Source organism: Hermetia illucens, chromosome 5, assembly GCF_905115235.1.
Source record: "Hermetia illucens chromosome 5, iHerIll2.2.curated.20191125, whole genome shotgun sequence".
In the NCBI taxonomy this organism is placed as follows: domain Eukaryota; kingdom Metazoa; phylum Arthropoda; class Insecta; order Diptera; family Stratiomyidae; genus Hermetia; species Hermetia illucens.
In genome coordinates this window covers 24,667,683-24,681,764 of record NC_051853.1, presented here as the reverse complement: position 1 = coordinate 24,681,764, position 14,082 = coordinate 24,667,683, and the positions used below count along the sequence as shown (strand labels likewise).

Genomic DNA, 14,082 nt, shown 5'->3' with positions numbered 1-14,082 from the left:
ATGATGGCCAACTTTTACTTCTTCAGGCAGTCCCTGTATGGCTGTCAATATTTATGCCTGTAGCAGATGTTGAAGATTTCTCTGGTCAGTTTCCTGAGGCTAGAGAGATCTGTATTCCACCACGGTGGCAGTGTCTTCTTGCTTTACTTAGTAGGGCACGAGAATTTAAAGGCGGTATCAAATGCCCTTTCCAGACTAGACTGAAAAGTATCCAACTGTTATAAGAGAAGGATCTCTGGTCAGACACTCTCCAGTCCTCCACACTAAGAATCCCATTGTCGGTTATTAGGGTGATATTAAGGACCTTCTCCCAAACGTCACAGTTCTCCGAGCAGGGGAAATGGGTGGTTGATGTACTACCTCTGTTATACACCGATAGGTTTGAAGTAATAATAAAATCAAAGAATGACTCACCCCTCTCATTGTTTCCGAGCTGCCCCAAAGCGTATGCTTTGCATTGGCGCCGCAGCCTATCAAAAGTTTGGCTTTCTTTGTTGCTATGATGTTCGTCAGATGTTGCAGTTCTTGTGGCGGAGCTGATCGGTCGTGAGCCATATAGCCGTATATACGTTTTCTGCCCCCACCTACTCCAGCTTGACCACGACTAGGTCACTGAAACTCAGGTCTGGACACAAAAAAGCGTGCAGACTCTTCCTTGCGAGAATATATGCTCTATGTCTATCCTGATCAGCGTCTCCTGTGCTGTGGAATAAATTAAAGTATTTGCTTTGGAGACCTTTCATGGTTCGGTCGCCTCCGACCCAGAGCTCCTGTGTTAGTGCGATGTCGTTGTCTTCCGCTAAGAGGAAGACAAGCAGATTAGCTTCGATTCGAAGTGCGCCTTCTTCGAATGCTGCAGATTTATCTGCGTTACCCTCAGCATGATCTGCTCAAAGACCATCCCCCAGTCTGACCTCAACACTGCTCCACATCTCTGGCGTTAGTTTGCCGCTAGCAGAATTACCATCCGCCAGCGCCACACATAAGTGACTCCTGGCCACGTCGCTGAAGGGTTTCGCAGTTCGTGGCCCGTCGGCTGATTGTTGCTGCGCAATTTTCTTCAGATGTTGCTTAGCGTCTGAGCTCTTCTCCACTCTGCTCCGCTTCTTATCTTGCTCGACCTCGTCTTGAGGTCGAGTGCGTTTCAGAGCGATGGGCTTCGCCTTTTGCTCGTCTGCCAGGCGTTTGCTATTTTATTCCTCAACAATCTCATCGGTATTTAGCGAGGTATTTTTCATCCCACTCGGCGACAGTATCAGCCTCCATATTTTTAGCAATCTTGCTGAGAATATGCATGGCCTTCTGGTACTGGCTCTTGAGCAGGACACGTGGACCTTCGCTTCTTAGCCGGTTTCCGACGACCGACGTTCTTGTTGGTTTTCACTTTCGAGGGAGCCCCTGACGTTGAGGGTTTCGGGTTAGGAGTACTATCTCTGGTATTCGCTACACCCAGTTTGACGGCAGTGGATTCCAGGCTGAAAGCCACTAGTCCGTCTGCCGCCTCGCTCCGGGAGGTCCCTGCGGTTAGTTTCAGCACAGCGGTGCTACGCCTGGCACCGAGTGTACTGCTATCGGCGGCTACTGTCTCCCGGCTGGAGACCAGCAGCTCGTCCTCCGATGATGTGCCTGGCATGACCCCCTCTTCTTCTATCGTCGTTTTTTGTTTTTGAGAAATTGACTCCATGTCATGGTCCCACGAGTAGTCCGGGAAGAATGTCCACCCTGGCTAGCCCGGCCACTAGGGTAAGGGTCTTATTTGAAACTAAAGGTGCCCAAGGTATTCAGAGTTCGCATACTAAATACTAAGCTCCCAATTGGCCACGCGGCCCTCGGCGTATGCTGTTCCACCTTGGCTTGGGGTCCTATTAGCACTTTCTCCGGTGCAGAGAGGACGATCCCCGGGCAGTTGCTTCGGTCGATCCCCCGCCAGATCTACTTGCCCCTAACACATGACCAGCAGACAAGCAGATCCTAGTTAGTTGGATGAGCCTACTTCCAGCCCGGCCCTGCACACTCTTGACCCGTCCGAAGATGGCTTTCAGCGGCCACCACGAGGAGGTCGTGTGAGGACTTGCCGAATTATGCAACTTTAACCTGAAGCATAATCATACCATCCCGCCGCACTGACCTAAGTCTAAATACAATTTATACCCGCCCAGAACTAAAATGATCATTCGTGTACAATTACTGGAAACCACTTGGAGTTTAAAGTGACAATGTCGTCATGTTATGTGTCATTGAACATTTAGGTTGTGGGCTTCCAAAATATTATTAAATTATAAAATGACATTATCGAATAATAAATGGGAAAAATCTAAAATGATAAATTATGGATGATTTGGTATCAGCCACAATATATTTAAGAAAATCTGGCATCGCACTGAGTGCTTCTCTTATTTTTATAATTATTCATCACAGTCAATAGGCATCGTGCTGGTCGAATCCTTAATCCCATTACCGACAAACTTTGTAGTACTACCAGAGTAATTTAAATTTGCGATAACCTTTCCTCTTCTGTCACGCATTATGTTCGTGTCTTTCTGGAGTGCCAAGTGGAAATTTTATAAATCAGCCTTCATTTATCATCATTCATCATTGAGGCAAATTCAAACGATGTACCTTAATGCCTATCGATGTATTCTCTTGGATTATTCACCACTTTTATCATTCGTATAGCATGATAAATTCTGTTTCTGTTGAGTAGCCACTAAAGTGCTGAACATTTCATGATAAATTGCCCTTGTAAACACATGCAAATGAAAGCTGTGCGATCACAAAATAATGTTTTGTTTCGAATGCGAATTTTCGAATAGTTAGGAGATGATGATAGGAATGCGGTCGATCTGATGTGTATCGCACAACCGTTGCTTTCAAAATAAAGGTTCTATTTCGAAATTCATAGATCGTGGCCTAAAGAGTTCTCTTTTTCTTGGTTGCCTTTTGTTTATTACAAGGACTAATATAAATGGCTCATTAACATTAAGCTGATGTATTTATTGGAGCAAAGAGATTCAGTTAATTGCCTGATCCATTCGACCCATCTATAATAGTTTTTTCACTCCTTTTACTTCCTATAATCTTTTTTCTTCTCTGTCCTTTACTCATCTGTTTGACTTCTGCTTCGGTGAAGCAGTCACGATAAAAATCTCTCTACCAACATTGAGATTTGATCTCCCGCTGCGATAGCCTAGCGCTTTAATCACTAAGCCTACCGGACACATTTTTACCGATTATTATTATTCTGTTAAGGGAAAGTCGCACCGCATCTTTAAAGAACTATTGTGCTCCTTTTACTTGTTATAGTGTATCTATTGATCATAGTATCTCAAGCAAGCCTATAGCCGTCAGTAATTTTAGTATGTTCCCTTCTTCCAGATCTTTCAGCTTTGCATCTGGTATTAAGTGTTTTCCCAGATGCCTGGACCTACTTTGCACAAGTTCCGGACACTGCTCCAGGACGTGTATAGAGGTTTCGTCATACTCCTCACAAAACCTGCAGGCAGTGTCCGTAGATAGCTCAGTGGACAATAACCAGTGAGAATTCCCACTATGATTCGGAGATTCTTTTTGGTGAGGTTTAAGCGATCCTTTGTGCGCATGGGTTCGTATCCCCCAATAAGCAGCCTGGACTGCTCCATCTCTGGTTGGCCCGCCCAGTATAGTTCTCTCAACCGTTCCTCTTCATTTCTTAGAGTCTTCTTTTTCTTCAGCCTTTGTCCCGTTCACAAGCGGGGTCGGCTTGTCGTGATCGGCTTCGCCATTTGGCTCTATCGAATGCCTGATCTGGGTGCAATCGCGAGGCTTTCAAATTCCCATCCAGCGTATCAAGCCACCGTTGCTTAGGTCTGCCTTTTGGTCGTTTACCATCAACTTCGATGTTCAGACCAATCTTGGCAAGTGAATTCTCGTTTGCACGAATTGACTCGTGCTCCTCTTCATTTCTTAGAGTCATAGCCTTAAAACCGTTTCCGATTCCACAGAAGATTTCTGGCTCGTATAAAGGCGTCCCTGCTCCCTTCTTGACTAGTTCGTCCGCTGCCCGTTGCCTTCCAACCCAACATGGCCTGGAACCCAAAGTATCCACACCAGTTTAGAGTTCACCTGGTTGGGTATCTTCAGGGTATCTTCATATTTGCGATAGTACCCCGCCCTGTGGACAACCTTGAGAAGTGTTCATTACAATAGAATTTGTACCTGTTGTACTTCTGTTTGCCTGCTTTCTAGCGTTTTGCCCATTCAGAATGCCAGGGTGTTTCCCACTCCCTTGCGGCTATTTTTATCGATAATTGCTTAGATTTTAAATCAAAGAAATCAATTTGCACTACCTCATCAGCATCAATTGAACAGCTATTTAATAAACCTTTCTTTTCAGCCCCGAACCGCCTGATGAATATAAACACTTACCAGCCTTAGGAGAAACCTTACATCATTCTACCCTTCTAGAGGAATTTATATTTTGGACATTTAAATTTGAATTCCCACAGAATTTGGTATGCTTTTTACTTAACATGCTCCCAGACCAAGACTACAAGGTAAGAGTATAAATTATAATATAAGATTTCCTCAACGTCTAACCTTCCTTTCTTCATATCGTCAACAGGAACATTTGACTCGGACGTTTGTTATGCACTACAGCCGTATACCAAGCGTCTTAGAAATGTCGAAAGACCCAGATACATTGAGCAATCGCGTAGTTCACATGAGCGTACAATTATTCTCAAATGAAAGCCTGGCTCTTAAAATGGTAGAGGAGCTCAGTTTGCTACATGTTATGATAATCAGTTTGAAGTTGATGATGTCCAAGATTTTGATACAGAATACACTGCATGGTAAGTTACTCAAGCTGCACAGCTATAGTTATACGTAGTACCCAATAAGATTAAAATGTATCTTCTGTTTACAAACAAATTCATGGCACTTTCAAATAGGTAGTGATATGTCCCTTTTTGCATTTCAGTTCCCGAGAAAAATTTCCACTATGTTATAGATTGCGCAAAACGGGTAATGAAAGAACATTGCTACTGGCCACTGGTTTCCGATTTCAATAATGTCCTGTCGCATGAATCGGTTGCATTGGTTTTCCTTCGTGATGACAATCTAATCGATATGTGGTTTCAATTCCTTTCAATGTTGCAAGGAATGAATGTAAATATTCGGGAGACGGGTGGACATGTAGAATTCGAGCCGAGTTCATATTATGCAGCATTTTCGTGTGAATTGGAGGCGAGTGCATATCCAATGTGGTCGATTATATCACATCTAAAGGATGGCACCCATGCGGAGTTGGCAAAGAAAATTCTAACATTCTGTGTGAATTCACTACAAGAGTGGCTAGATGCCATTTACTTTTGTGAACCGAAATTGGAGAAGGTGAGAAATTAATTTTGTTTGATAAAATCTAACTTTCATGGGTCGTCGCTTTTTTTGTGTTACAGAGAGAAATGATGCATGCTTCCTTCCATTTTCCACTTCATCGATATTTGGCTGCGTTTACGTGTCAAGCAGTTACAACGATGGGGATGACATTAGGCGATATTTTGCCATCGCCGGATCTATTGACGCTGTTGATGATACATCCATTAAGAGTTCAGGTGAGTTTAATTTTTTTAATAATTACAATTTTTTGTAACCATTTTGGGGTATGTAGGATCTAGTTCCGAAGATTTACGATTTCTAACAGAAGGTCTTCGTAACTTTGATGATCGATAACTTTGGTTGGATGCGGGATAGTGCTGTAATAGTTTCGCCAGTTGGCAGCGATTTAACCTTTAGCTGTTATCGTTAGCCAGGTCTTCATTTCGGAAGAATGCTAAAAAAGGTTTATTCAAAGTATGTTCCATTACTAGTTATGTAGTTTCTCCATATTCTGGCCAATTTGTTGATACCTCGCCAAAGAATAGTCTTCCCGCCACTGTGAACCATTCACCGTATCACTTTTTCATATCTTTCTACAAACCAGAGCCTGGCTCAACGAGTGCACGATTCATCGATGCAAGTCTGGTCATTATGCGACATGCGGTCGAAGTTCGTAGCTTTCACGAACGGGTTTTACGGTACGTGTTGAACCATTGTCATGAAAGAAAATGACGTTGTTTTGTCTCTTTTGGTATTCTGGTCGTTCTTCAAGCAGTGGATGGTTCAAATTATTCTATTCTTTTTGCTAGCGGCTAATAGTAGCCGTTGCACTGAGCTCAAACAGGTCATACCACGCCCTACCGGTCCTACCAAATATAGAGCATCGTCTTCGCATCAAAGCGTATCGGCCTCACGGTCGATGTGGATGGAACCACTTTTTAGTTTCGTAAGAGCAAAATTTCATAAGGACTTTGCGTGCCTTCACTTTTCTCTCGTTCAACTCCTGTGCCGATCTTCTGAATCTTCCCCATCTGTTTACGTTGCAAGTGAGTGTTCTCTAGTGTTGGATATCGCGATATCACTTCTTTCATGTTCCTAGAAATTCGAACTGGATTAATTTTATCGAATCAGATTCTCATATCATATTTAGCTCATGTGGACCCCGGTCGCCAAATGCATTTAATCTATAATTTCTTCTATCTAATTCGTCTTCGTTTTTCTGTTGGCCTTGATAATAAGTTTTATTTGGCAATGCTCTGTCGGGGCGCTAACACTTTTACGTTTCGGGATAATCCTTGCGAAATGATTGGCAGGCGTTCGCAAGCGGATTTCTTGACTTAGTAAAAATTTCATCATCAACGGCGCAACTACCCGTATCCGGTCTAGACCTACCTTACTACATCCCGGTTTTGCGCCGAGGTCCACCAATTCGATATCTCTAAAAGCTGTCTGGCGTCCTGACGTACGCCATCGCTCCATTTCTGGCAGGGTCTGCCTCGTCTTCTTTTTCTACCATAGATATCGCCCTTACAGTCTTTCCGAGCTGAATCATCCTCATCCATACGGATTAAGTGACCCGCCAACCGTATCCTATTGAGCCGGATTTTATCCACAACCGGACGGTCATGGTATCGCTCATAGATTTCGTCGTTATCTAGGCTACGGAATCGTCCATCTTCATGTAGGGGGCCAACAAATCTTCGGAGGATTCTTCTCTCGAACGCAGCTAAGAGTTTGCAATTTTTCTTGCTAAGAACCCAAGTTTCCGAGGAATACATGAGGACTGGCAAGATCATAGTCTTGTACAGTAAGAGCTTTGACCCTATGGTGAGACGTTTCGAGTAAAGCAGTTTTTGTAAAGTGAAATAGGCTCTGTTGGCTGCCAACAAACATGCGCGGATTTCATCGTCGTAGCTGTTATCGGTTGTGATTGACCCTAGATAGGGGAAATTATCAACGGTCTCAAAGTTGTAGTCTCCTATCTTTATTCTTCCCGTTTGATCAGTGCGGTGTGATGTTGTTGGTTGATTTGTTTTTGGTGCTGACGTTGCCACCATATATTTTGTCTTTTCTTCATTGATGTGCAGCCCAAGATCCCGCACTGCCTGCTCGATCTGGATGAAGGCAGTTTGTACATCTCGGGTCGTTCTTCCCATGATGTCGATATCGTCAGCATAGGCCCATAGTTGGGTGGACTGAAAGAGCATCGTACTCCTCGCATTTATGTCAGCATCACGGATCACTTTCTCGAGGGCCAGGTTAAAGAGGACGCATGATAGCGCATCCCCTTGTCGTAGACCGTTATTGATGTCGAACGGCCTTGAGAGTGATTTTGCTGCTTTTAGTTGGCCTCGCACATTAGTCAGCTTCGTCAGTTTTATTAATTTCGTCGGGATACCGAATTCTCTCATAGCCATGTACAGTTTAACCCTGGCTATGCTATCATAGGCGGCTTTAAAGTCGATGAAAAGATGATGCAACTGTTGTCCATATTCCAACAGTTTTTCCATCGCTTGCCGCAGAAAGAAAATCTGATCTGTTGCTGACTTGCCTGGAGTGAAGCCTCCTTGGTATGGGCCAATGATGTTCTGAGCGTATGGGGCTATCCGGCCTAGGAAGATAGCGGAGAACAACTGCGGATGCCTATACTATATATGGTTAGACAATTAAGTATTGAGACTGATTCCATAAAAACTGTATATTTAAAAATTATTCTACAACTCTGCCATCCCCTTCAAAGTAGCCCCCTTGGGCAGCTATACAGCGATTCCAGCGCATTTTCCACTCTTCGTAACATTTCTGGAACGCTTCGACTGGGATGTACTCTCGTCACGACCGCTTGTATGTCCGTAATTGATTCAAAATGGGTTCCTTTGACCACCGATTTTGTTCTAGAGAACAAAAAAAAGTCATAGGGTGACATATCGGGCGAACAACATGGCGATTCCTTTAGAGGCTAAAAACTGGGACACGCTGAGGGCGGTGTGTCACGGCGCGTTGTCGTGATGAAGGATCCAGTTACGAGCGATGTCTGGGCGCACCCTGTTGACTCGTTTTCGCAATATTTCGAGTACTTGGCGATAGTAGACCTGATTTACGGTTTACCCCGGTGGAACAAATTCTTTGTGGACGATTCCACGGCTATCAAAAAAGGTAATAATTATCGTTTTCACCTTCGACTTGCTCATGCGAGCTTTTTTCTGGCGGGGGGCGTGTGGAGACAACCATTGTGAGCGTTTGGTTTCCGGGTGGTATTGTAAAAACCACTTCTCATCGCTTGTAGTAACGCGATCAAGCAACGTGGGATCGTTTTCCACTTGTTCCAAACAGTTTTGTGCGACGGTCATTCGATGCTGCTTTTGCTCATCAGAAAGGTTCTTTGGAACCATCTTCGCGCCCAACTTTTTCACCAACCCGAAATCGCCTGTTAAAATTTGTCTGACTGTTTCACGGTTACCCAGTTCCGAGGCCTACATTCGAACTGCTAAACGTGGATTTTCATGGATTAAGGCGCGCACACGTTGCGCATTCGCGTCAGTCCGCACCTCGACTGGTCTCCCACTCCGCGCCTTGTCTTCCACCCTTTAACGCTCCTCGTTTAAACTCTTTATGCCATCGAAATACCTGGGCACGACTAAGAGCACTATCACCATGCACTTTTACAATTTTAAGGTACGTTTCCGAAGCTGTTTCGCCCAATCTGGCGCAAAATTTTATCGCGACGCGTTGCTCTAGATTTCGTTTTTCCATTTTCATGACGAGCACCTCCAACACACGTCTACTCAACACGACACAGCAGGCGAAAAGATTTTTTGAAAGTTTGAAATCCAAAAGTCCCCTTAATTTGCCTCGGACTATTATAATTCAACAAAATTTCGATAGGTGTCATTGTTACTCTAAGGCCATTTATTCTTGGCATCGTTGTATTCAGATGCTTTTCGAAAGTTTGTAATTACTTTGTAGATATCCTTATTATTAGCTGCGTTACGCAGTTGATCTATGATTTTGTATCATAAACCCGTTTTTACTTGTCTCATTATTGTGTTCTAAACAGCCTACTCCTATTAGTACCTGTCAAATTTCAGCTAGTTATTTGTAAATTTGGAAACTTTGTGTTTTGTTTTGCCCTGAGTAAAGGTTCAAGTTTCCACTATCACTTAAGATTCCCCTACCATCCAGGCAAGTTGAAATTTTCTCTGTTGAGCTAAGAGAAATTGTGGGGTCTATCAGGGATCTATGCTGCATAATCACCAGCAGTCCATAGTGATACAGAAAGTCTGCCTCAATATAGCGGTACTGATGTCTGCTAAAATGAAGCGTAACGGAAAGGTCCAACGTAGGCCAAGACTCACGTCTACTTACCTAAAGCCGTAAGTTCTGTGGCATTGTTGGATCTTGTGACAGGGGGAACGAAGAAGAAAATTGCATCTACTAAGAGGGTCGTAAACTGTTAGGAGACATGCTGCTAGGCTTCGAGTAATAGTTACTGTGGACCCCAAAGAATTTAGTTTTTGCATCGTGCATAGATTGGTATGTTTAGTAGCTTTTTCTCCACGTCTGAGTTCAATTCGTCCCGTGGTATAAGATTACTCGATCGCCAATCGCGCCATTCTGCCCCGCCCTCACGAACACATAGCAGACGCTGTCAAAGTGGCCACCTTGACCATGAGTGGTGTCATTTGCCGCCGCATTTCTGCCATGTCAGCTGTCTCGGAGATACCTTCGCGATCAATGGGGACGTGTGCACTTTGTGGATTTTATATCGAGTCAGTGGCCATCGGCACACGTTAGTATGGCCTGAGTGCTCTCCGGCAGTCGCTGGCAGGCCTAAGGTCGCGTGATTGAATCTGGTGGGGTCCGTAGTGATATTTGCCAAGGCAAAATGTGCCTCCATTTGGACGAACCAAGTCTTCAGGTTTCCCTGTCTGAACGGTGGTACCCCCCCTTTTTCAAGCGAACAATCCAAACCGCGAAGAGAAGTGGACATGAAAAAAATCTGAACCCTTATGAGGTCGACAAAAGAAAAGAACTAATTCCAGCTTCTGCGGCCTCTTCGTTTTATTAATTTAAATAATATGTAAACTAATTGAGAATTTAACATTCCAAATCTTTCCCCCTGTTGTGCTTATCAACCAAATAATTGGAGACTGTCATCGTTTGAGAATCCTAGATCAAGGGACTCGATTTCCTGAAACCTCCGTAGTATACTGTTGCCAGGACTGAAATTTTAACGATATTTTTCGACTGAGTGAAGCTGTCAATAACAACACGTTCTGTCAACCTGAACTGGTTTCGCGGACACAATAGAACAGACCTCAGGGTCCCAGGAGGAATTCTGCCCCGGGTGTTGATAATTGTCTGCTCGTAGCTAGCAGGCGATTGATTAGTGTGATTCTGCTCTACAAGGCTTAGATGTGTGAGAAATGTCAACACAATAACGACGAGTTCGTGTTTTCAAAAGGTTCGCCTGTTGCATACAGGTTTTTTACGCCGAATGCAGTACTTTCGTTTGCCTCTCTGATCACTATCTTTTTTGATAACTTCGCAGTGGAGTTTCCGCTTGGCGTTTTTTGTTGTTAAGACAACCGCACAAAGGAATTGAGGATGAAATTACAAAGTCAACTGAGCATGTTTGCACAAAAAAAAACAAATAGCGGAAAAATTACTCATTACTATTAAAAATATCGAATTTGACGACACAGGTGTCAAGCTTCTTTTACCTCTCTACCGGTATAACCATTGGTGATGATGGTGGGGGCTCAACTAAAAAATTTCAGGGGAAAAAATATTAAATTCGCTTAGACTGAAGATTTTTCAAAATCCCCAAATCGTTTCATTATACAAATGTAATGTAATGTAATAAATTTTTATTTTAAATACTTAAATATAAACGCATTTGGCGGGTCTATTCTACAAATGCAGTGAGAATATCACCACCTTATGATTAGTTGGTTTGGTTATCAAAACTTGGTGATTGAATATGTGGTGAGAAATCGTAGGTAATCACTTTAGGTGCTAGGAAGCCACCATATTGATCTTGTCCTTTATGGTAAAGACCAACCCCCGACAGTGGTACCGGAGGATTTGACACAACATCTTGAATATCGATAAACGGCACTGTATTCTGAGCTGCGTCCTTATCCATATCTGTATTTACGAAATGTATGTATTGATTGTGGGAGGATTTCGGGACCGATTTAACTTGAGAATTCGTTGACACGTCGGGTGATTTGAGTTTGACTTCAGTTCTGAAAGGGAAGAGAACAATAATGTGTGAGGGTGAGGGTAGAAAATTGGCTGCAAATTTTTAGTAGACTATTACCTTCGATTGCCGCTCACATCAGTGTTATCGTTTGAAATCCAATAGCTTGTGACATGCGGTTCAACCAACTTTCCAGCCTCAAAGTCGAATTCAGTGATACGCATTTCAAGATTCAAATGTGCCCCAACTACACGGAATTTAACGCCGGTTACAATGTAACTTGGTACATCAGCCATTAAGTCATCCAAATCTACAGCTCGGCTGGATGCAGTCAATGTGTGGTAATCAATCCCTGGGCTGACATTAAGATCGAAAATCTTGTATTCTTCGACTGGTTTCCACTGAAGGGAGGTCTCATTGATGTTGCCACGTGGTGCCAATTCACCTTGTTGTATTTGTAAATGGAAGACACGATTCTTCTTGACAAACCGTAAGCCAGTAACGACCCTTGAGAGAGTAAATGAGAAAGTTGGTTAGAAAGTGGATTGGGGCCCTTTTTGTTGAGGCTGTAGCAGTTCTCACTTGTTTTTGTCGACATCTGATATAGTTTCGCGCAAGTTGAAGTATCTGTCTGATTTGACACCTTGTTCGTCGCAGAGGCAGAAGCAATAGCTGCAATGCCAGAAGAGCCATCTCCACCAGGAATCAACCTATTGTTTTGTTTGACGGTGTTTTTGAATCGGACATATTTGAACAAGAATATAGGTATATTTACTTTTGTTGTTCCTCTGACACAATGGCCAGGCTTGCCCAAGCTTCGTCCATTTTCGTATGTTATGTACTCATATCGTCTGGTGCTTTTCTCGGACTACAATATGACGTTTTATCACTATTAAATCAACTAAAAAAGGGTAAGTCACTTACGGCTGGACAAATCCACATATCTGAGTCTACATAAGTGCAACTCAATATTTTTCCATTGCATCGTGGCTGACGAGAACAGTAGAGGTCCTTGAAACAACCATGACTCTTACTTTCGACATAGTATCCGCAATTTTCACGACAAGTGTGATCTGGGTTCATGTCCACCTCATTTTCAATGTATCCTTGTAGCAGACGCGTAACTTCGTCGTAAGTTTCGCCTTTCACATAAACAGGAGGATCACAGGTCCAAAGTACACGATCTGCGCGTTGCATTACTTGTTTCACCATTTCTTGTGACTCAATACTACGTTTTTCAAAATCAGCTCGCATCAGTTTGGCTTCGTCAGTGAAGTTGCCTGGAAGAGAATTTTTCTATTTATTTTGGATTCCAATATTTGTTTACTAAAAATACAACAAATAATCTGAAATGTCAAAGCTTTGTTGATGAAGATAAAAACTACGTCGCTTTGCTGATCAACTGATAATGGAGCGAAATGTAGCTGCAGATTGCCATAAGCCGGAAGCACTAATCAAAGTTTAGAGACCCATCATATTGTGATTAGAACGTAAATAAATAATTAACATAAAAATGTAGCAGTCATGGGCAAACCTAGCTACTTGAAGTATTTTACGGTCAAGCCTACAACGTACCTCGGTATTTACTTTGGTAGTTAAAATGGTAGCAAACATTGGAGAGAAGTTCAGAAACAATTCCTTGGTTCGGAAGGTCATCAATTATGTTTGTATCAGTTGTATTTTGTCCTATCGAATCAACATCATTGAATGGAATTATTGTTTCTATTGAATCATGGGAATATGGTGCGGCACTGATAGCATCTTCATTAAAATTGGCTAGTTTTTTCTCTTGTTTTTTTTTTTGCCTTCCAGAACCATTTTTTAAGGTTTTGTGTAAAACAAAATCTTATTAAAGTCGGTTTACTGTCTCTCTGTCTGTCACACGCATTTTTCTCGGAAACTGTAACAGCTATTGACACGAAATTTGGTGGAAAGGTGGAAACTGTGAACGTTCACGGATACAATGAGTTACATCCTTTTAAGGGGAGGACCCCATATATGCAAAAGGGTGGTGTAATTTCTATTCACCAAATATAGTCATGTCGAGTGTCAAATGAAAGGTCTCTATTAGTACTTTTAAGCTGTTCTTAATTTTGACATTTGCTAGAGAGGCGTATTTAACGGGGCCATTCTCAGAAACTGCCCAACCGAAAAATCTGAAAAAAAATCAAGAGGCTTCCACTATATGATGGCTAGGCTCCGAAATAGCTTCGATGCCGATATCCCTTCAAATAAAGTTAATAATAGCATATTACTATAGTTTTCAGTAATTGGCTGGACTTTGTTCTGAAAACTAATGTGCTTCCTATTCACTCCTTTATGGAGTATAGATAATCCACACAGTCTCTTTTCAATGGTAAGCCTACATTAGCGAGACAGCACAAAGACGATCATAAACTTCCATGACCAAATGAAATTCGGACCCGGAGAAACAAGGTCGAGAAGTTGACGCTCAACCAACTCGGTCATCATAGCGTTTTAGGAATTCAATTATTTGATTGCCTCCCACCTCATCTTAATAATTG

At 42.7% G+C, this 14,082-nt stretch overlaps 2 protein-coding genes across 6 annotated transcripts in view; one reads left to right on the top strand and one right to left on the bottom strand.

Annotated features, from left to right (window-relative positions):
- The window catches only part of LOC119657591 (E3 ubiquitin-protein ligase Ubr3), a 114,962-nt gene that overhangs the window by 47,295 nt on the left and 53,585 nt on the right, over positions 1-14,082 (top strand). For all 4 annotated transcript variants that reach the window (XM_038064573.1, XM_038064572.1, XM_038064570.1 and 1 more), the window contains 4 exons: positions 4,373-4,532; positions 4,601-4,829; positions 4,958-5,370; positions 5,436-5,591. In XM_038064573.1, coding sequence (XP_037920501.1) covers positions 4,373-4,532; positions 4,601-4,829; positions 4,958-5,370; positions 5,436-5,591 — 958 coding nt within the window. The remainder of the gene's footprint in view (positions 1-4,372; positions 4,533-4,600; positions 4,830-4,957; positions 5,371-5,435; positions 5,592-14,082) is intronic.
- The window catches only part of LOC119657592, a 33,905-nt gene continuing 31,028 nt past the window's right edge, over positions 11,206-14,082 (bottom strand). For both annotated transcript variants that reach the window (XM_038064575.1, XM_038064576.1), the window contains 5 exons: positions 12,482-12,837; positions 12,333-12,425; positions 12,140-12,267; positions 11,678-12,064; positions 11,206-11,603 (listed from right to left, as the gene is read on the bottom strand). In XM_038064575.1, the coding sequence (XP_037920503.1) occupies positions 11,300-11,603; positions 11,678-12,064; positions 12,140-12,267; positions 12,333-12,425; positions 12,482-12,837 (1,268 nt within the window). In that variant the 3' untranslated portion in view covers positions 11,206-11,299. The remainder of the gene's footprint in view (positions 11,604-11,677; positions 12,065-12,139; positions 12,268-12,332; positions 12,426-12,481; positions 12,838-14,082) is intronic.